Source organism: Taudactylus pleione, unplaced genomic scaffold, assembly GCF_031769625.1.
Source record: "Taudactylus pleione unplaced genomic scaffold, aTauple2 ptg000231l, whole genome shotgun sequence".
Classification (NCBI taxonomy): Eukaryota; Metazoa; Chordata; class Amphibia; order Anura; family Myobatrachidae; genus Taudactylus; species Taudactylus pleione.
In genome coordinates, this window is record NW_028284633.1 from 5,255,857 (window position 1) to 5,279,313 (window position 23,457).

General features: G+C 50.7%; 1 protein-coding gene across 1 annotated transcript in view; it reads left to right on the forward strand.

The window, feature by feature from the left end:
- CFAP58 (cilia and flagella associated protein 58) overlaps positions 1–23,457 on the forward strand; it is a 290,913-nt gene that overhangs the window by 72,390 nt on the left and 195,066 nt on the right. The window contains exons 6-9 of the mRNA XM_088479395.1: positions 1,081–1,218; positions 1,387–1,546; positions 11,140–11,222; positions 14,086–14,277. Of these exons, the coding sequence (XP_088335521.1) occupies positions 1,081–1,218; positions 1,387–1,546; positions 11,140–11,222; positions 14,086–14,277 (573 nt within the window). The remainder of the gene's footprint in view (positions 1–1,080; positions 1,219–1,386; positions 1,547–11,139; positions 11,223–14,085; positions 14,278–23,457) is intronic.

Consider the following 23,457-nt stretch of genomic DNA (forward strand, 5'->3'; position numbering starts at 1 on the left):
AAAAACACTTGGGGCATACTTGGGGACCCTCCCAGAGTCAAGTTCGATAGTTTTTAAGTTTGTACCCCAACATTACTTTTTTTTCCGCCCCCTTTTTCAAAGTAAATTTTTGGGGTGTCCTTATTTTTTTTTTTTTATTTACACAGATTACCTTTGGGGGACTGTCTGAAGGCTGCACGGGGGTTCCCAAAACATTGCACCCCAAAACCCCAATTCTACACTTTTTTCCGCATGCAATTCATAGGCAAAACTTCACCGCCTATTACATTGCATTGACTTTCCGCCTAGGCAGAAAGTCTTTCAAATTGAATACGGAGTAAAACAAAAACAGGCGAAAATTACGTCATCGGTGGTAACTTAACGCGGATCCGAGTAACTTAACGCGGATCCGGACTTAACACTTCAAATTGAATACGGGCCTATGGGCCTGATTCAGGGCCGCTCGTTCGCTCCGAGCGATGTTTGCCCAACTGCGCATGCGTACGGATCGTTATACGCATGCGCGAACCAGTCAGTGCGGTCGAAATTCATGTGCTCGCAAAATAGCGAATGCCTGATAATTTGAGTGACAGGAAGAGGCGTATGTGGGTGGTAACAGGGGAAGGTGCTTGAAAACGGGGAGTGGAGATCCGAACGCAGGCGTGCTTAAAGGTCAAAACGGGCGTTTTATGGGTGTGCATAATTAAAACAGCAGCGTCATTGACCACGTCACTGGGTTATTTTATAGCCAGAACTGCTCGCAAGATTGTGGTAGCAAAAACCAACCCCAAGAATAGCGAGCAGTTCATACGCTGGTCGATGTACTCGATTAATCTAATAAATAGCGGACATGACGTAGGATGCGAGCGGCCAGGGGGCGTATTTTTCCAAAAAATTACTGCAAGTTTTGTTCGCTTGTTCAGACCTAGAGGCGTGAATAGACCGCAAAGAGCGAACGGTTCATTTGAATAGCCACCCCTATTTTCTGGACGAGCGAGCGCTAATTGCGTCCGGCTCTGAATCAGGCCCTATGTCTGTTCTGTGCGAATGTGGAACATGATCTTCCATTACACACGTCTTTATTTTGCGAATCTCTTTTAGATCCTGAATGAGCGAGTGGTGAAGGAGTTGGAGCAGTTCCAGGTCAGGAACAGCAAACTCCAGCAGGAGAACGAGCAGCACGTCATGTCCAACGAGCAGCTGACACAGGAGAACCAGCAGAAGCAGCTGGAATTAAAGGTGCAGCCCCCTGTACTGTGTGATCACTCATTAATAGCTGCCAATATAGGGGAGGGGGAGACTCAGGGTGTCTGAGTGGTTTATCTGGGACGGAAGAGAAATGACCTCTCGGATTTGTTCCTGGTCCCTGTCTGCCTTGTCTTCAGTAACATTGTTCCGTGTGGGCAGTCTAGGGAAGAAGAGACCCACCAGATGCGCCAGGAGATCTCCAAACTGTCCAAGCTCAGAGAATCCATACAGAGAAAATACAGACAGCTGGAGGAGCAGAAGACTGAGGGGGAGCAGCAGCGAGAGACCCTGAAAAACCAAATCTCTGGACTTGAGAGAGGTAAAGTCACGTCCCTGTGTCTGGCACCTCCGCCTAATAAGCCTGTTCTAGAGCTCAGCTAGACCTAGTGATACTACATTGTAGGTGATAAGGGACGTCTGCTCCTTCTCTAGTCCATACATGCCTCATAGAAAGTCATTTACTAAGTGACCTCCATTGTGTGCTGGAGAATCACAGGAGAATCACCTGGTAGGGATCTTGCAACTCTAACAACCATCATACAATTTGCCATAATTGTAGTCAGACTTCACCACTGCAAGACTATTACTGAGGGTGTGGTATATGATGTCGACATGGTCATAATATCGACATGCTTGGATGTAAGAATTTCTGACCTCTAACCCTTACCCTCCCCTTAGTGCGTAATCCTAACCTCCCTTCCCGCAGCCTAACCCTAACCCTCTTCCTAGTGCCTAACCCCCCTAGTGACTAACCCTCCTCAGAGTGACTAACCCTGCTCCTAGTGCCTAACCCTGATCCCCAGCTGCCGCAGCCTAACCCTCCCCCGAGTGCCTAACCCTGATCCCCCAGCTGCCGCAGCCTAATCTTCCCCCTAGTGCCTAACCCTACCACTCACCCTAGTGCCTAAATCTAATCCCCCAGATGCCGCAGCCTATCCCTCCTCCTAGTGCCTAATCGTAACACTCCCCCTAGTGCCTAACCCTAACACTCCCCCTAGTGCCTAACCCTAACACTCTCCCTAGTGCCTACCCTAACACTCTCCCAAGTGCCTAAACCTAACTTCCCCTGCCGCAGCCTAACCCTCCCTCTAGTGCCTAATCCTCTCCTTACTGCCTAACCCTAACCTCCCATAGCATAAGCCTCCCTCTAGTGCTTAACTCTAGTGCCTAATCCTAACATTATCCCTAATGCCAAACTTCCACCCCCTAGTGCCTAACCCTAACCTCCACTCCCACAGTCTAACCCTAACCTCACTCTAGTGCCTAACCCTAACCTCCACTCCCACAGCCTAACCCTAAGCTTCCCCTAGTGCCTAACCCTAACTTCCACTCCCACAGCCTAACCCTAACCCTCCTCCTCATGCCTAACCCTAACCTCCACTCCCACAGCCTAACCCTAATCTCCCCCTAGTGCCTAACCCTAACCTCCACTCCCACAGCCTAACCCTCCTCCTCATGCCTAACCTCCACTCCCACAGCCTAACCCTAACCTCTGTGTAGTGCCTAACCCTAACCTCCACTCCCACAGCCTAACCCTAACCCTCCTCCTCATGCCTAAACTTCACTCCCACAGCCTAACCCTAACCTCCGTCTAGTGCCTAACCCTAACCTCCACTCCCACAGCCTAACCCTAACCTCCCCCTAGTGCCTAACCCTAACCTCCACTCCCACAGCCTAACCCTAACCCTCCTCATGCCTAACCCTAACCTCCACTCCCACAGCCTAACCCTAACCTCCCTGTAGTGCCTAACCCTAACCTTCACTCCCATAGCCTAACCCTATCCCTGCTCCTCCTGCCTAACCTTCATTTCCATAGCCTAACCCTAACCTCCCTCTAGTGCCTAACCCTAACCTCCCTCTAGTGCCTAACCCTAACCTTACTCCTCATGCCTAACCCTAACCTCCACTCCCACAGCCTAACCCTAACCTCCCTCTAGTGCCTAACCATAACCTCCACTCCCACAGCCTAACCCTATCCCTCCTCCTCATGCCTAACCTTCACTCCCACAGCCTAACCCTAACCCTCCCCCTAGTGCCTAACCCTAACCTCCACTCCCACAGCCTAACCCTAACCTCCCCCTAGTGCCTAACCCTAACCTCCACTCCCACAGCCTAACCCTAACCCTCCACATGCCTAACCCTAACCTCCACTCCCACAGCCTAACCTCCCTGTAGTGCCTAACCCTAACCTTCACTCCCACAGCCGAACCCTAACGTCCCTGTAGTGCCTAACCCTAACCTCCACTCCCACAGCCTAACCCTAACCCTGCTCCTCATGCCTAACCTTCACTCCCACAGCCTAACCCTAACCCTCCCCCTAGTGCCTAAACCTAACCTCCACTCCCACAGCCTAACCCTAACCTCCCCCTAGTGCCTAACCCTAACCTCCACTCCCACAGCCTAACCCTAACCTCCACTCCCACAGACTAGCCTGAACCTCCACTCCCACAGCCTAACCCTAACCTCCCTGTAGTGCCTAACCCTAACCTCCACTGCCACAGCCTAACCCTAACCTTGCTCCTCATGCCTAACCTTCACTTCCATAGCCTAACCCTAACCTCCCTCTAGTGCCTAACCTTCACTCCCACAGCCTAACCCTAACCTCCCTCTAGTGCCTAACCCTAACCTTACTCCTCATGCCTAACCCTAACCTCCCTGTAGTGCGTAACCCTAACCTCCACTCCCACAGCCTAACCCTAACCTCCCTCTAGTGCCTAACCCTAACCTCCACTCCCACAGCCTAACCCTAACCCTCCCCCTAGTGCCTAACCCTAACCTCCATTCCCACAGCCTAACCCTAACCTCCCCCTAGTGCCTAACCCTAACCTCCACTCCCACACCCTAACCCTAACCCTCCTCATGCCTAACCCTAACCTCCACTCCCACAGCCTAACCCTAACCTCCCTCTAGTGCCTAACCCTAACCTCCACTCCCACAGATTAACCCTAACCCTCCTCCTCATGCCTAACCCTAACCTCCACTCCCACAGCCTAACCCTAACCTCCCTTTAGTGCCTAGCCCTAACCTCCACTCCCACAGCCTAACCCTAACCCTGCTCCTCATGCCTAACCTTCACTCCCACAGCCTAACCCTAACCCTCCTCCTCATGCCTAACCCTATCCTCCACTCCCACAGACTAACCCTAACCTCCACTCCCACAACCTAACCCTAACCTCCCTGTAGTGCCTAACCCTAAACTTCACTCCCACAGCCTGACCCTAACCTCCCTGTAGTGCCTAGCCCTAACCTCCACTCCCACAGCCTAACCCTAACCCTGCTCCTCATGCCTAACCTTCACTCCCACAGCCTGACCCTAACCCTCCTCCTCATGCCTAACCTCCACTCCCACAGCCTAACCCTAACCTCCCTCTAGTGCCTAACCCTAACCTCCCCCTAGTGCCTAACCCTAACCTCCACTCCCACAGCCTAACCCTAACCTCCACTCCCACAGCATAACCCTATCCTCCCTGTAGTGCCTGACCCTAACTTCCCTCTAGTGCTTAACCCTAACCTCCACTCCCACAGCCTAACCCTAACCTCCCTCTAGTGCCTAACCCCAACCTTCACTACCACAGCCTAACCCTAACCTCCACTCCCACAGCCTAACCGTAACCTCCACTCCCACAGCCTAACCCTATCCTCCCTGTAGTGTCTGACCCTAACTTCCCTCTAGTGCTTAACCCTAACCTCTACTCCCACAGCCTAACCCTAACCTCCCTGCAGTGCCCACTGCAGCATCCTAACCCTCTACTGCCAGTCCTTGAAGAATGTCGAAATTGCAAACATGTTGACATTCTGTAGATGTCGACATGTCTGCTCTGCCGACATCATAACTGCTGATACTGTGGTGGTGACATTATAAATGTTGACGTGACTATATCCCCGTATGGAGATATAGTTGAACTAATTTATGATGGGCAGAATAGGCTCAGCGCGGAGCATTTCTCTCTTTGGTGACATAAATGATTGCCGGTATGGCAGTCTGTGTTAGTATGCAGATGTGCATGGGGTGTGGTGACATAAATGATTGCCGGTATGGCAGCCTGAGTTAGCTTGCAGATGTGCATGGGGTGTGGTGACATAAATGATTGCCGGTATGGCAACCTGAGTTAGCATGCAGATGTGCATGGGGTGTGGTGATATAAATGATTGCCGGTATGGCAGCCTGAGTTAGTTTGCAGATCTGCATGGGGTGTGGTGATATAAATGATTGCCGGTATGGCAGCCTGAGTTAGCATGCAGATGTGCATGGGGTGTGGTGACATAAATGATTGCCAGTATGGCAGCCTGAGTTAGCATGCAGATGTGCATGGGGTGTGGTGACATATATGATTGCCGGTATGGTAGCCTGAGTTAGTTTGCAGATCTGCATGGGGTGTGGTGACATAAATGATTGCCGGTATGGCAGCCTGAGTTAGCATGCAGATGTGCATGGGGTGTGGTGACATAAATGATTGCTGGTATGGCAGCCTGAGTTAGCATGCAGATGTGCATGGGGTGTGGTGACATAAATGATTGCCGGTATGGCAACCTGAGTTAGTATGCAGATGTGCATGGGGTGTAGTGATATAAATGATTGCCGGTATGGCAGCCTGAGTTAGTTTGCAGATCTGCATGGGGTGTGGTGACATAAATGTTTGCCGGTATGGCAGCCTGAGTTAGTTTGCAGATGTGCATGGGGTGTGGTGACATAAATGATTGCCGGTATGGCAGCCTGAGTTAGTTTGCAGATGTGCATGGGGTGTGGTGACATAAATGATTGCCGGTATGGCAACCTGAGTTAGCATGCAGATGTGCATGGGGTGTGGTGATATAAATGATTGCCGGTATGGCAGCCTGAGTTAGTTTGCAGATCTGCATGGGGTGTGGTGACATAAATGATTGCCGGTATGGCAGCCTGAGTTAGTTTGCAGACTTGCATGGGGTGTGGTGACAGAAATGATTGCCGGTATGGCAGCCTGAGTTAGTTTGCAGATGTGCATGGGGTGTGGTGACATAAATTATTGCCGGTATGGCAGCCAGAGTTTGCATGCAGATGTGTATGGGGTGTGGTGACATAAATGATTGCCGGTATGGCAGCCTGTGTTAGTTTGCAGACCTGCATGGGGTGTGGTGACATAAATGATTGCCGGTATGGCAGCCTGTGTTACTTTGCAGATGTGCATGGGGTGCGGTGACATAAATGATTGCCGGTATGGCAGCCTGAGTTAGTTTGCAGATCTGCATGGGGTGTGGTGACATAAATGTTTGCCGGTATGGCAGCCTGAGTTAGTTTGCAGATGTGCATGGGGTGTGGTGACATAAATGATTGCCGGTATGGCAGCCTGAGTTAGTTTGCAGATGTGCATGGGGTGTGGTGACATAAATGATTGCCGGTATGGCAACCTGAGTTAGCATGCAGATGTGCATGGGGTGTGGTGATATAAATGATTGCCGGTATGGCAGCCTGAGTTAGTTTGCAGATCTGCATGGGGTGTGGTGACATAAATGATTGCCGGTATGGCAGCCTGAGTTAGTTTGCAGACTTGCATGGGGTGTGGTGACAGAAATGATTGCCGGTATGGCAGCCTGAGTTAGTTTGCAGATGTGCATGGGGTGTGGTGACATAAATTATTGCCGGTATGGCAGCCAGAGTTTGCATGCAGATGTGTATGGGGTGTGGTGACATAAATGATTGCCGGTATGGCAGCCTGTGTTAGTTTGCAGACCTGCATGGGGTGTGGTGACATAAATGATTGCCGGTATGGCAGCCTGTGTTACTTTGCAGATGTGCATGGGGTGCGGTGACATAAATGATTGCCGGTATGGCAGCCTGAGTTAGTTTGCAGACCTGCATGGGGTGTGGTGACATAAATGATTGCCGGTATGGCAGCCTGAGTTAGCATGCAGATGTGCATGGGGTGTGGTGACATAAATGATTGCCGGTATGGCAGCCAGAGTTTGCATGCAGATGTGCATGGGGTGTGGTGACAAAAATGATTGCCGGTATGGCAGCCTGTGTTACTTTGCAGATGTGCATGGGGTGCGGTGACATAAATGATTGCCGGTATGGCAGCCTGAGTTAGTTTGCAGATCTGCATGGGGTGTGGTGATATAAATGATTGCCGGTATGGCAGCCTGAGTTAGCATGCAGATGTGCATGGGGTGTGGTGACATAAATGATTGCCGGTATGGCAGCCTGAGTTAGCATGCAGATGTGCATGGGGTGTGGTGACATAAATGATTGCCGGTATGGTAGCCTGAGTTAGTTTGCAGATCTGCATGGGGTGTGGTGACATAAATGATTGCCGGTATGGCAGCCTGAGTTAGCATGCAGATGTGCATGGGGTGTGGTGACATAAATGATTGCTGGTATGGCAGCCTGAGTTAGCATGCAGATGTGCATGAGGTGTGGTGACATAAATGATTGCCGGTATGGCAGCCTGAGTTAGTTTGCAGATGTGCATGGGGTGTGGTGACATAAATGATTGCCGGTATGGCAACCTGAGTTAGTATGCAGATGTGCATGGGGTGTAGTGATATAAATGATTGCCGGAATGGCAGCCTGAGTTAGTTTGCAGATCTGCATGGGGTGTGGTGACATAAATGTTTGCCGGTATGGCAGCCTGAGTTAGTTTGCAGATGTGCATGGGGTGTGGTGACATAAATGATTGCCGGTATGGCAGCCTGAGTTAGTTTGCAGATGTGCATGGGGTGTGGTGACATAAATGATTGCCGGTATGGCAACCTGAGTTAGCATGCAGATGTGCATGGGGTGTGGTGATATAAATGATTGCCGGTATGGCAGCCTGTGTTAGTTTGCAGATGTGCATGGGGTGTGGTGACATAAATGATTGCCGGTATGGCAGCCTGAGTTAGTTTGCAGACTTGCATGGGGTGTGGTGACATAAATGATTGCCGGTATGGCAGCCTGAGTTAGCATGCAGACCTGCATTGGGTGTGGTGACATAAATAATTGCCGGTATGGCAGCCTGAGTTAGCATGCAGATGTGCATGGGGTGTGGTGACATAAATGATTGCCGGTATGACAGCCAGAGTTTGCATGCAGATGTGCATGGGGTGTGGTGACATAAATGATTGCCGGTATGGCAGCCTGTGTTACTTTGCAGATGTGCATGGGGTGCGGTGACATAAATGATTGCCGGTATGGCAGCCTGAGTTAGCATGCAGACCTGCATTGGGTGTGGTGACATAAATAATTGCCGGTATGGCAGCCTGAGTTAGCATGCAGATGTGCATGGGGTGTGGTGACATAAATGATTGCCGGTATGGCAGCCAGAGTTTGCATGCAGATGTGCATGGGGTGTGGTGACATAAATGATTGCCGGTATGGCAGCCTGTGTTACTTTGCAGATGTGCATGGGGTGTGGTGACATAAATGATTGCCGGTATGGCAGCCTGAGTTAGTTTGCAGATCTGCATGGGGTGTGGTGACATAAATGATTGCCGGTATGGCAGCCTGAGTTAGCATGCAGATGTGCATGGGGTGTGGTGACATAAATGATTGCCAGTATGGCAGCCTGAGTTAGCATGCAGATGTGCATGGGGTGTGGTGACATAAATGATTGCTGGTATGGCAGCCTGAGATAGCATGCAGATGTGCATGGGGTGTGGTGACATAAATGATTGCCGGTATGTCAATCTGTGTTAGTATGCATACCTGCATGGGGTGTGGTGACATAAATGATTGTATGGGGTGTGGTGACATAAATGATTGCCGGTTTGGCAGCCTGAGTTAGTGTGCAGGTCTGCATGGGGTGTGGTGACATAAACGATTGCCGGTATGGCAGCCTAAGTTAGTGTGCAGATGTGCATGGGGTGTGGTGACATAAATGATTGCCGGTATGGCAGCCTGAGTTAGTTTGCAGATCTGCATGGGGTGTGGTGACATAAATGATTGCCGGTATGGCAGCCTAAGTTAGCATGCAGATTTGCATGGGGTGTGGTGACATAAATGATTGCCGGTATGGCAGCCTGAGTTAGTATGCAGATCTGCATGGGGTGTGTGACATAAATGATTGCCGGTATGGCAATCTGTGTTAGTATGCAGATCTGCATGGGGTGTGGTGAAGGGTCTGGTGTTTGCACAGGGTTATGGGTTAGTTGGACCATTTATACTCTGGAATGGAGCTTTGTACCAGCTTTTGGCTGGCGGGTGGGGACTGATTCGTTATGCGCCTCCCTGTTACTGTTATGCCGAGAAGCGCCTTTCTAGCTGCATGGTGCCCAATGTAAAAAAGTTAAATCACATAATAAGTTGTATTTTATGCAACAAAAAGGAAACGTTTTATTCAGTGACAGAGATAAATTGGTCAGAGGTTGGACTGTAATAATACATTTCCCCTATTGCACAGTGCACGGTTCCATGTGTTAGCATCTCAGCTGGGTACACACTGGAGCCACTTCGGGCCGATATGCCGTTTCGTAACAACATATCGCCTACATCGCTCAGTGTGTACGCGTGTTTGTGCGCTTCCCGCGGTCACTAGCGACGGTCACCAGGTTTGATGTGCTACACATCAAACTTAGAGATATCGTTAGCGGCCAGTTCATTGTTACTGAGTGACGTAACTGTGATCGTCACGTTGTTCATTAAAGCCGTCCAGCGTGGACGCACAATCACGGGCATTCTTTCCGATGTCAGAACGAATGCCCGTCGCTCCAGTGTGTACCTAGATGAATAGCGGCATGCATACTGAGATGCTCTGCATTGCCCTAATACAGATGTGTCCTGCTACAACTTTGCTGCGTACGCTGCACATCGCACCACGCATGGACTGAGGCATGTGCCTGCGAGCGAAACTGCACCCGCGACTCTATAGGATTGCATGGTGCGATTGCAGTGCACACCATAGCGTAGCGTAAGCTGCTGTGGGTAACCACATGGCGCGATGCGTGCGCACGTTTGTAGCGTGATCGGCAAGGATGTAAGAGAACACACCCAAAGTATGTTTGGCGTAAGTTTGCTGGTTTTAGACGTGTCATTTGCACCCAGTTTAGACTTGTGCGAACGGGTATCGAACAAGCATACGTCTAGGCGGCGGGTGCACCGCTAGCTGTGTACATCTCAGCATTTGGGCGACTATACGCATATTTATCCATGCACAGAATGTGGGAGCACAAATGGGCGGCTTGCGTTCCTCTCTGCATTAGGCCCATGATCTGTTCCTGCGGGAGCTCCGTCGTGCGCATGTGCGAGACCCGGGGAGCGACGGGCTTCCCATCGCTCCGGGTCTCGCACCAAAGGGGGCGTGCTGTCGATGTTGAATGACAGCACGCCCCCTTTGGTGGGCGTTCCCATGGGAACGCCTACCGTCTGAAGCCGGCCCCACTAGCATCACTAGTGATGTCAGTGGGAGTGATTTTGGCTCTGATAGAGCCAAAATCACTCCAGGGCTTGTGGCAGCAAGACCCTACCGCAGGGTCTCCGTCGCAAGTCCGATGGTCGCGATGGTCAAAACCATCTTTTTGGACGCTCGTATATGCTGTGGGTGGTGACCCACAGCTATACGAGCGTCCAGGAGGACGCTCCATTTTCATGGAGGAGGGCCCTGATTCAGAGCGAGCGCTCTGGTCAGAGCGTCCGGCTCTGAATCAGGCCCATAGTTCAGCTGCAGATTATTAATGACTGGCGTTTCCCCTGAGCCCTGTTCATATAGCTACTAGTGTTCTGTCCACTTCTTACAGTATCTGATGTGTTCATTCCAAACAACCGACCACATGTTGTATAGACCCGGCGGAAAGGGCCATCTATTCAGTCACTCCAGACATGGCTGCACGATGCTCTCTGCAGTGCGGATACTATATCTCAGCTATACCGAGCGTCTGTATGTATGCTGGCAGCAATGTAAGAGTAAGCTTATGTCGCCAGCATCTCAATCTGCCAAGAGTAACAGGTCTTTATATTTCCAGAGCTGGAGTCGGCGAAGAAACAAGCGGAGCTGGATAAGAAGGCGGTGGACGAGCTGGTGAGAGAGAGAGACATCCTGAACAAGGTGAGGATTCACTGACCATGAGAGCACCGAGCCGGCTGGTGACCGCCAGGATCAGCCATCAGTCATAGAGACACCTGCTGCAATATGCATTTACCTGTGTAACGACGGGATGAGAGATGTATACATTATATGTGCGGCACCCATACATAGCATGGTACATTACATAGGGGGTCTGATTCAGAGATGGACGCTAAGGTGACCGCAGCTACGAAAATATATTAATATTGCCAAAGCTTACCCGGGCATGGGGACGCCCACCGCAGCCTTGTCATCTGTGTCCGATGTCGCGTACCAGCGTAAATATCGGTAACATCAATGCACATTGACTAGCCAAGCGCCCGTTGTGACCGGTCTGACCTGTCTCAAATATCGTGTCTCTCCTGACATCTAGAGCGCTCTCAGGCTGCGTAGGAGACTGCAATGGCTAATTTATGTACGCCCATGTAACGGTGTTTAAACGGTAAGACACGCCCATCCCGATACCTCCCCCAAACGCTGACTACCTGTCACTCACTTTGCTAGTGATTCCTCTGTACTTAATCGCAATTCAATCGATGCGCGCACACAGTGCTATGTTCACAATAGCAAACAATCTCTCAATCTGCGAAAATAACCCGCTGCTACCTGCCCTTACTCCCTGTCCATCTGTGTCACCCCTGTCTGTCTGCCCCTCTCCTTTACAATGTAACCTCTCATCCTAACCTGCTGCTACCTGCCCCTTCCTCCCTGTCCATCTGTGTCACCCCTGTCTGTCTGCCCCTCTCCATTACAATGTAACCTCTCACAAGCAGGGCCGTCTACCCTCTTGTGTTTCTCCTTACTTCTTACTCCCTATAAGGGCACCTAACACTTGTTTGCTGACGCCCTGTCGCTGAGTGTTACAATCACTAATGCAGCAATGTGTGTAAGCCTTGTCCTTGTCCTGCCCTGTATTTGTACTGTAAGTCACTGGTCTCTTGTGCACTTATTTATGTACTGTGTAAGGCGCTGCGGAACATTTGTGATGCCATAAGGATAATATTAATAAAATCCCAGGGGCTTTATACTAACTACACCTGTATTCAAGCAGGTATTGCTAGTTATATTCAGTAGGGGGTGTCTTCATAATGGGCCTGATTCACAGATGGTAAGTAATGCAGCTGCGACAGATTATCATTCCAACACCGACGCAACATCAGTCGCACTATTGACATTTGTGGTGGACTAAGGTCTACGCTGATACTCTGACGCTGTGGATTTGCTGTTGAGAATGCAGCATTGTTACTTGACACACCCATGACACGCCCATGACACGCCCCCTTTTGTGCAATCACTTCAGGTCACCTCCCAGTCTCTACCCTGATACACCCAGGGATTGCAAACCCCTTCTCTAGTGTTAGTGATTCCGGGCCTGATTCAGAGCCGGATGCAATTAGCGCTCGCTCGTCCAGAAAATAGGGGTGGCTATTCAAATCAACCGTCCGCTCTTTGCGGTCTGTTCACGCCTCTAGGTCTGAACGAGCGAACCAAACTTGCAGTCGTTTTACGAAAAAATACGCCCCCTGGCCGCTCGCATCCTACATCATGTCCGCTATTTATTAGATTAATCGAGTACATCGACCAGCGTATGAACTGCTCGCTATTCTTGGGGTTGGTTTTTGCTACCACAATTTTGCGAGCAGTTCTGGCTATAAAATAACCCAGTGACGTGGTCAATGACGCTGCTGTATTAATTATGCACACCCATAAAACGCCCGTTTTGACCTTTAAGCACGCCTGCGTTCGGATCTCCACTCCCCGTTTTCAAGCACCTTCCCCCGTTACCACCCACATACGCCTACTCCTGTCACTCAAATTATCAGGCATTCGCTATTTTGAGAGCACATGAATTTCGGCCGCACTGACTGGTTTGCGCATGCGTATAACGATCCGTACGCATGCGCATTTGGGCAAACATCGCTCGGGGCGAACGAGCGGCCGCTTACGAGCGGCTCTGAATCAGACCCTCCGTACGCAATTGCAAACGACATTGCACACATTGGTACACACATGCGCAGTAGCAAAACATTGCTCAACTGTGTGAATATCTGCTTTGCGTCCATCTCTGTATCAGGCCCAATAACCGGTATTTTTGTTAGAGCCATTGAGCGGTGACGACAGCCAGCGGATGACTGAGAGTCCTACGTCATTGGAAACATGTAGGTCTTAGCGATGTATGTTCTCCTGCATTATCCCCCCCCGGCTGGATATTGGAAAATAGGGGGAATCCCACGCCTCTTTTTCCCCCGTTTTCCAGTACAACCCCAGGCTGAGAGGTCTCGACTGGTTACTGATTTGGGGGAAGACCCCACGCATTTTTTTATTTTAATTTAAGACTTTTGTTAACTTTTTTTTAACCTAACAAAGCCTGCACAGATCATAGTGACATAATAATCTGTGCAGTACTTCGCCTAAACTCATCTGCTTCATGCTGGTCTATTGTTTGCGCGGGTTTCCTGTCATTTGCGGTCAGTTGTAAAACTGATTATTAGTAAAAACAATTCTTCTCTTTGTGGAAAAATCGATTGTTGTTCCGATGTTCTAAAATCAGGTTTTTGGTCGGTTTTGACTTTTGCAAAACCGACGGAAAAATGTCCAAAACCGACCTTTAGTAAATTTGGCCCTACAAGATGTCTCACTGATTCTGTGTCAGCATAGGCTTATAATGTGTGTATATAATATTATATTATGATATACGAGGAGGGTGCAATCCTGTATCTCTCCTAGGACAGTAACACAAATAGCTCCTGGGAATATTTATTCCAACAAGCGACATATTGGAGGTTTGGGAAATGTGAGAATGTGACCTATTGCTAATCCTCAGACTCTGTCCCATTCCTCCTAGAACCTCATAAAGGCGGCCAATGCCACCCAGAAACAGCTCAACCTCGTTAAGCTCCACGACCAGTCCAAGAAGAACCTGGAGGAGGAAATAGTCAGCTACAAGGAGGAGGCCCAGAAACAGAGGAAAATCATATACCAGCTGGAGAAGGAGAGAGACCGCTACATTAACGAGGCCAGCGAGCTGACGCAGAAGGTGCGTTCCCCACGCTGCATCCGGTAGTGTCCCACTAACTCATTCCGCTAGTGACAGGATATAACATGGATATAACGGTTACACTATTATTTACTGCATGTCTCAGATTATCATTTCATTACAGTACATGACACCGCCACCCGACACCCTCCCTGTTACCTTACCTTATGGTAACCTGACACCCTCTGTGGATGTGTGCCCATCTGTCGCACCCTTAGTAGATATACACCCGCCTGACATCCTTTGTGGATGTGTGCCCATCTGTCACACCCTTAGTAGATATACACCCGCCTGACACCCTCTGTGGATGTGTGCCCATCTGTCACACCCTTAGTAGATATACACCCGCCTGACACCCTCTGTGGATGTGTGCCCATCTGTCGCACCCTTAGTAGATATACACCCGCCTGACACCCTCTGTGGATGTGTGCCCATCTGTCGCACCCTTAGTAGATATACACCCCCTGACACCCTCTGTGGATGTGTGCCCATCTGTCGCACCCTTAGTAGATATACACCCCCTGACACCCTCTGTGGATGTGTGCCCATCTGTCGCACCCTTAGTAGATATACACCAGCCTGACACCCTCTGTGGATGTGTGCCCATCTGTCGCACCCTTAGTAGATATACACCCACCTGACACCCTCTGTGGATGTGTGCCCATCTGTCGCACCCTTAGTAGATATACACCAGCCTGACACCCTCTGTGGATGTGTGCCCATCTGTCGCACCCTTAGTAGTTATACACCAGCCTGACACCCTCTGTGGATGTGTGCCCATCTGTCACACCCTTAGTAGATATACACCCCCTGACACCCTCTGTGGGTGTGTGCCCATCTGTCACACCCTTAGTAGATATACACCCGCCTGACATCCTTTGTGGATGTGTGCCCATCTGTCACACCCTTAGTAGATATACACCCGCCTGGCACCCATTGTGGATGTGTGCCCATCTGTCACACCCTTATTAGATATACAACCGCCTGACACTCTCTGTGGATGTGTGCCCATCTGTCACACCCTTAGTAGATATACACCCGCCTGACACCCTCTGTGGATGTGTGCCCATCTGTCACACCCTTAGTAGATATACACCCGCCTGACACCCTCTGTGGATGTGTGCCCATCTGTCGCACCCTTAGTAGATATACACCCGCCTGACACCCTCTGTGGATGTGTGCCCATCTGTTGCACCCTTAGTAGATATACACCCGCCTGACACCCTCTGTGGATGTGTGCCCATCTGTCGCACCCTTAGTAGATATACACCAGCCTGACACCCTCTGTGGATGTGTGCCCATCTGTCGCACCCTTAGTAGTTATACACCAGCCTGACACCCTCTGTGGATGTGTGCCCATCTGTCACACCCTTAGTAGATATACACCCCCTGACACCCTCTGTGGATGTGTGCCCATCTGTCACACCCTTAGTAGTTATACACCAGCCTGACCCTCTGTGGATGTGTGCCCATCTGTCACACCCTTAGTAGTTATACACCAGCCTGACCCTCTGTGGATGTGTGCCCATCTGTCACACCCTTAGTAATTATTTCTACTTCAGGGTCCATAGGGGGTCCACAGGGTTGACCTTGGGGTATAGGTTGGGAACCAAATCCGGGCACCACGCAGTTAAAGCTTTTAGCTCCCAGGATGCACTTGGGTCCACTCTCCCTATAACCCCACCCCCCAGCCAGAGGCACCTCAGTTTAAGTTGGTGCCCGGCTGGAGTTGGGTCACCGTTACTGCAGGGGGGCTGCTTAGCAGCCCCTAAGCTTAAAAGAGTTTTATTTTATTATTTTTTACTACTCTTCAGAGCGGCAGCATCAGACTGTCCAATGGACGTCTGAGCTGCCGCTCCTACACCCCGCCGGCGCTGCGACGCCAGTACAGATCTGGGGATCGCAGCGGGACCCCAGAGTCTGTACTAGCCGGGCTCTGGAGGAATCCCTGGGCTGCTGCCGGATCGACGGGGACAGGTAAGTCGCGTGGTCACCGCTTGCGGTGATCCACGTGTGAATATGCAGCCTTATGCCTCCGGTCTCTGGGGACAGACCGGAGGCGCTAGCGGTGGCGGCGGGCTCCCCCTCCATGGAGGCATACCCCGCGTGTCCACAGCCCACCAGGGATTATAGCGGCAGCGGGAGCCGGCATCCCAGGGGGTTAATTGCTAGCCAGGGGAGGAAGCCTTCCCTGTCTAGCGGCTCCTCCCCTCAGCTCAGCGCGCCTTTCAATAATACAGTCTGGCGTCGCTGAGCTGCTTCCTCCGCGGGCCACACTTCTTCTGAGGTCTCCAGTGGCCATTTTCTCTCTGTGGTGCTGCAGAACTCTTAGGATGTCAGTGAGCCCAGTCCCCCTGCGTACCTGGCCATTTTGGGTGAGTGTACACAGTGCTATAGCCTTCCCAGACACTGAATCTGGGCAGTTGAATGTAGCGACATTGTGCAGTATATTATATGTCATGCAAATGTATGTATATATATTTTTCTGCATTGTATGTGACTTATGCTAGTGCTGACTGTCTGCTTTTTCTCTCACCTGTCAGTGTATATCTATCCCTTTTCTTTATCTGCCCTAATACAGGTGTACCTGGGGTGGTTCTGAGACCTCACATATATATATTTGTTAATATCTGTGAGGTTTGTCACATACTGTTGCGTGCTGCACGTTGCCATATTTTAGATGGAACTGTGAGTTGCATACGCTGATAATGGGTCCCTGCAGCTAATCTTAGCGTCAGTCAGGACCGGTATGGCGCTGCTTAATATTTCCGTCAAGATAGTCAGATATATCTGACCAGGAGATTGCACACGATACTGCACCCATTATTGCTATCCTGCAAGTCATAGCCTGCAGGAATTAGTGCGGAGGATTTTAACTCAGAAAGGTTTATGTATGCGGCACCATCTGGTGCGGGGCCCCTTGCACGACCCCCTTAAAGGGCGGTTTATTTCTCAGGATCCTCTCCTTTGAGGATCGCCGGGCGGGCCCCATTGTCGTCACTCGCTTGGAGTTACTTCACCATACTGCCCTTTTGAACTCGGGGTATCTCGCAATTTCTTGCAATTTACCCCTGTGCAACAGACTGTCGCTCCCCGCCGGGGTTTTTCACAGTACATGAATTACCTCCGATACCACATCGGTCTGTCATTCCCCTTGCAGGGATTACCACAACGGCCACCCTGGTGGATGTCGTTTTATACGAAATACTAATTGGCGTGATATACGCCCTGTGGTTACTGACCAGTGGCTCTGCCGTGAACTGGATGGTATATTCGGCTCTTTCCCTCTCACATGGGGGGAGCCGATTTCAAGTATTATTATCCCTGCTTCGGGGCTGGTAGCCAGGTTCATTCTGGATATAGAGAATGTCGATCCTGCACCTGTATCATACATCTCCCGTTTTCTGCCCAGCGGGTGGATCTCATAGCGGGAGTCTGGCTGTCGCCAGATACGAGGAGTCACAAAGGCCTCCTGTTTCCCATTCCCTGAGGGTCCTCACAAGTAATGGAAATCCCCTTCTGGGATGGATTTGTATGTTAATCATCGGGTTACAGGCATTAATACGCCTCCCATCCCGGCCTGGACGGATTTTACGGATCCGTAGGTGGTAACTTTGCCTGAAATCAATGTACTCATTTTCAGGGCCTGTTGCCCGTCCTACCATGGCCATCGCATGGTGATGCTTTTGTGATGTTTTTCCCCTCCAACACGTCTGAGGTTCAAATATCTTTTGCCGCTCACATAAAATATGCAGTGGTCATATGTGGGATTACCTCATGGGATGCCGGTCTTCTAACTTTCAGGGTTTCGGCGGCGTCTGTATCCGCCGCAGTACCCTATGGCTGCGTTATGGGAAAGCAGAGGTGCACACTCCTTCCATGGGGAAGATCTTGTTTGGTCCTGACCTTGACAAGATCGTTGCATCATTGGCAGTATCACTAATGGGGAGATACCGTCTTTAGCTACTCCCACTACATTCGGACTAACTCTGTTAAGTCTTTTTGTCCTCAGGGTCAGCCTAAAGGCCTGTTTTTTCCTAGGCTGTCGGCCTCCATGGGGGCCACCATATCCAGTACCGAGCAGTCCTGGACTTCCGGACGACCCTGTTTCTACACCTGAGGATATACCCTCAGCCTGACGGGACAGGTCTACATCTGGGGAATTTCCAGAGTGAGGTACTGATTCTCAACGGCCTCTCATTGCTCAGGCAGCCTCCTCACAGGCATTGTTACATGGGCCCTTCTTCAGACCTGATCAGGGCCTTACAATCCCAGAAAGCTATACAGTCTTTGTGGTAAGCAGAGCTATTTCGGCCAACCTCACTATCTCAGTGAGGGACTGGTTGTTCTACTTTCTTTCTGGGGCGGTGACCGACTGGTCCTCATTTGCCTATACTCTGTCTCAAATCCCTGAATCAGATTCCAACGGTGCCTGGACTCAGGTGGAATCGTCCATGCTCCATCATCCGACGTTTGGAACCTGGGGATTTTAGGGTATATCTGAGTATTCAGGATACGTACCTACGGGTACGTACAGAGCCCTCTCATCAGCATGGGTTCAGGTTTGCTGTGCCACAGCAACACTTGTAAGTTTCGGGCTCTGCCTTTTGGGACTGTCCTCAACTCCACCGGGGTTTACCAGCCTTATGGATTTTCTGACAGTTCACCTGTTCAGGGTATCCTAATGCTCCTTTCTCTGGACGGTCTCCTGCTTTTAGCAGGATCACCAAGGTACTTTACCGCCAGGTCAGGATAACCGTGGCTTCTTCTCGGCACAGATAATTAGTCAACGGAGAAAAAGTCCTCCCTACATCCCTCACAGGGTTTTCTTCATCTGGGAGCACTGCTGGATTCTCAGACTCTGAGAATTTTTCTGGCGTAAGACAAGATCTCCACTCTTCAACTTGGAGTGTGCGGATATCTACGCATTCGACATATGTCATTACTCTTTGTGATGCACGGTCTACCAGAGTGTCTACCTTTTGGTAGGGTGGAATGTGCTCAGTTCCATTCCAGGCCTTGCCATAATTGACTCCCCTCCAGATGGATCGAGTTTTTTCCATCGGATCGCTGTTCGAACGATAATACTTTCTCCGGAGGCGAGTTGGTCTCTGTCCGGGTGGCTATGGCCATCTCGTCCAGGGTGTTCTTTGCTACAGACAGTGTCTGGTCCGCATTCGTTTCGGGGCAGTTGGACGTCTGTCGTTTCTGCCCTGCCACTTAACTTGTTGATACTTTAGGCTGTCTTGGACCTTCACTCTGGCCTAACCCATATGTCACGGTAAACCTGAATAGGTTCAGTCCGACAGTGTCACAACAGTGACTTCCATCTAGGCAACACTGGTAGTTGGGTGGCAATGTCAGGTATGTCATCCATTCTGACATAGTCCAAGGGTCTTCTCCTGGCCAACTCTGCAGTGTTTATTCCCGGAGCTCTCCATTGGGAAGCGGGCTTCCTCAGCCGTCACGACGTGCATCCCGGGGACTAGTCTCTTCTCCAAGAGAGGTTTCAACTCCTGGTGAGCAGAGGGGGCCTCCCTGAGGGGATTGATCCTCATGGCCTTCTGACTTGATCACACATTACCGGTGTTACAGTCCAGCTCCAGGAGTACTGAAGCTACCTTCAGTGACTCTTTGTCAGTGAAGTGGTCCTTCCACTTTGTGTACCTGTGTCCTCCGGTCTCCCTTCTTCCTCGAGGTCTTCGGAAGTTTAATTCGAGACAGAGGGGCTTTCCTTCTGGGGGCTCCAGTTCGTCCCAGACATCACTGGTACTAAGATTTTCGGAGTCTCCTCATCGATACTCCATTCCTACTGCTTCACTATCTGGACCTGTTGTCTCAGGGTCCTTGTTTTTCCCTGGACCTGGATCGTTTGTCTTTGACTGCGCCCCTACTGTGGTCCTAGGGCTTCCCTGGCTCTGTCTTCATTGAGATGTTTAGAGCAGATAGGCCAGACTTTGCTGGGATCTGCCACGGACTGTGGCATACATAAATCTTATGGTATCGTACCTGTCGATACGATCCTCCGGTGTCCAGGATTTTCAGATATTCTGGCATTCCTTCCGGCTGGCTTGGGTTTCACCCTTGGCCTGGCCTTCCTGACAGTGCGGATCTCTACACTGTCGGTATAGTTAAGATATGGAATTGCTCCGCTCTGGTATCTAGTTCATCCTTTGGAGTGTTTTCTGGATTATGCCTCCACTTGTCCTCCCTAGGGACTCCTGGGGAGTTAGTAGTGGTTCTTTGTTCCCTCCGGGGACAGTCAGTGGAACCGCTGGTTGTGATAGCCATTACATGGTCTATTGTTTAAGCTCTCTCTCTCTCAGGGTGTTTAAATCAACCAGGAGAGTGTCTGAATTGGGAGCGTTCTCATGTGGCTCCCTCTTCTGGAGGGCATCATGTCAGGGTGTGAGTTGCTCTCGCCCTGTATTTCTTCTTAGAGTGGTTTTTAGGTTCCATATTATTCTGGAACTTATGGTACGGCCATTCAGTCCCCAGTCTTCTCGGCTGGTGTGGCCTCATTGACTGTGGTCCGGCCTCTTTGGCTTTATATGATCCGTTCAAGTTCCTTATGGTAATCGGACTCCTTATTGGTGGTCTGCGGTTTCTGGTTTTCACAGGAAACGATGGCCGGCCTATAATGAAATGTTGGCTGGATGGCCTCGTATGTCTTCCTCAGGGGCCTACCCATGGGTAGGCATTTCTGTCGTTGAGGCTTGTTGTTTCTCGGGCCATGTAACCCTCGTGGGCGGCTCGTTGTGGCGCCTCGGCTGTTTTGCCTTACTAGGTGTTCACGTGGTCTTCTGTACATACCTTTTTAAGGTTCTAGGCATTGGTTTCCTTTGCCTCTCAGGATGCTTCCTTTTTGGCGACGGATTCTCCTCTCAGCACAGGAGCGTCCCCACCCTTGGTTGAACTGCTTTGGGACATCCCCAAGGTCAACCCTGTGGACCCCCTATGGACCCTGAAGTAGAAAACAAGAGATATGGTAAGAACTTACCTTTGTTATCTCTGTTTCTACGAAGTCCATAGGGTCCACAGGGCGCCCACCCTGACGCACCTGGCTTCATATGGGCTGTGTTACTGGTCACCGGTTTCCCATCTCCTTTTCTGTGAGTATGGTTCTAGAGTGTTCCAGTTTTCTCTCTCTTTTTCTCTCCTCCTCCGGCCTTTGGCTACTTACAAACTGAGGTGCCTCTGGCTGGGGGGTGGGGTTATAGGGAGAGTGGACCCAAGTGCATCCTGGGAGCTAAAAGCTTTAACTGCGTGGTGCCCGGATTTGGTTCCCAACCTATACCCCAAGGTCAACCCTGTGGACCCTATGGACTTCGTAGAAATAGAGATAACAAAGGTAAGTTCTTACCATATCTCTTGTTATACCCGCCTGACACCCTCTGTGGATGTGTGCCCATCTGTCACACCCTTAGTAGTTATATACCCGCCTGACACCCTCTGTGGATGTGTGCCCATCTGTCACACCCTTAGTAGTTATACACCAGCCTGACACCCTCTGTGGATGTGTGCCCATCTGTCGCACCCTTAGTAGATATACACCAGCCTGACACCCTCTGTGGATGTGTGCCCATCTGTCACACCCTTAGTAGATATACACCCGCCTGACACCCTCTGTGGATGTGTGCCCATCTGTCACACCCTTAGTAGTTATACACCAGCCTGACACGCTATGTGGATGTGTGCCCATCTGTCGCACCCTTAGTAGATATACACCCCCTGACACCCTCTGTGGATGTGTGCCCATCTGTCACACCCTTAGTAGATATACAACCGCCTGACACCCTCTGTGGATGTGTGCCCGTCTGTCACACCCTTAGTAGTTATACACCCGCCTGACACTCTCTGTGGATGTGTGCCCATGTGTCACACCCTTAGTAGATATACACCCGCCTGACACCCTCTGTGGATGTGTGCCCATTTGTCGCACCCTTAGTAGATATACACCAGCCTGACACCCTCTGTGGATGTGTGCCCATCTGTCGCACCCTTAGTAGATATACACCCGCCTGACACCCTCTGTGGATGTGTGCCCATCTGTCACACCCTTAGTAGATATACACCCGCCTGACACCCTCTGTGGATGTGTGCCCATCTGTCACACCCTTAGTCGATATACACCAGCCTGACACCCTCTGTGGATGTGTGCCCATCTGTCACACCCTTAGTAGTTATACACCAGCCTGACACGCTCTGTGGATGTGTGCCCATCTGTCACACCTTTAGTAGATATACACCCCCTGACACCCTCTGTGGATGTGTGCCCATCTGTCACACCCTTAGTAGATATACAACCGCCTGACACCCTCTGTGGATGTGTGCCCATCTGTCACACCCTTAGTAGTTATACACCCGCCTGACACTCTCTGTGGATGTGTGCCCATGTGTCACACCCTTAGTAGATATACACCCGCCTGACACCCTCTGTCGATGTGTGCCCATTTGTCGCACCCTTAGTAGATATACACCAGCCTGACACCCTCTGTGGATGTGTGCCCATCTGTCACACCGTTAGTAGTTATACACCAGCCTGACACCCTCTGTGGATGTGTGCCCATCTGTCACACCCTTAGTAGATATACACCCGCCTGACACCCTCTGTGGATGTGTGCCCATCTGTCACACCCTTAGTAGATATACACCCCCTGACACCCTCTGTGGATGTGTGCCCATCTGTCACACCCTTAGTAGATATACAACCGCCTGACACCCTCTGTGGATGTGTGCCCATTTGTCGCACCCTTAGTAGATATACACCAGCCTGACACCCTCTGTGGATGTGTGCCCATCTGTCACACCCTTAGTAGTTATACACCCGCCTGACACTCTCTGTGGATGTGTGCCCATCTGTCACACCCTTAGTCGATATACACCAGCCTGACACCCTCTGTGGATGTGTGCCCATCTGTCACACCCTTAGTAGTTATACACCAGCCTGACACGCTCTGTGGATGTGTGCCCATCTGTCGCACCCTTAGTACATATACACCCCCTGACACCCTCTGTGGATGTGTGCCCATCTGTCACACCCTTAGTAGATATACAACCGCCTGACAACCTCTGTGGATGTGTGCCCATCTGTCACACCCTTAGTAGATATACACCAGCCTGACACCCTCTGTGGATGTGTGCCCATCTGTCACACCCTTAGTAGTTATACACCCGCCT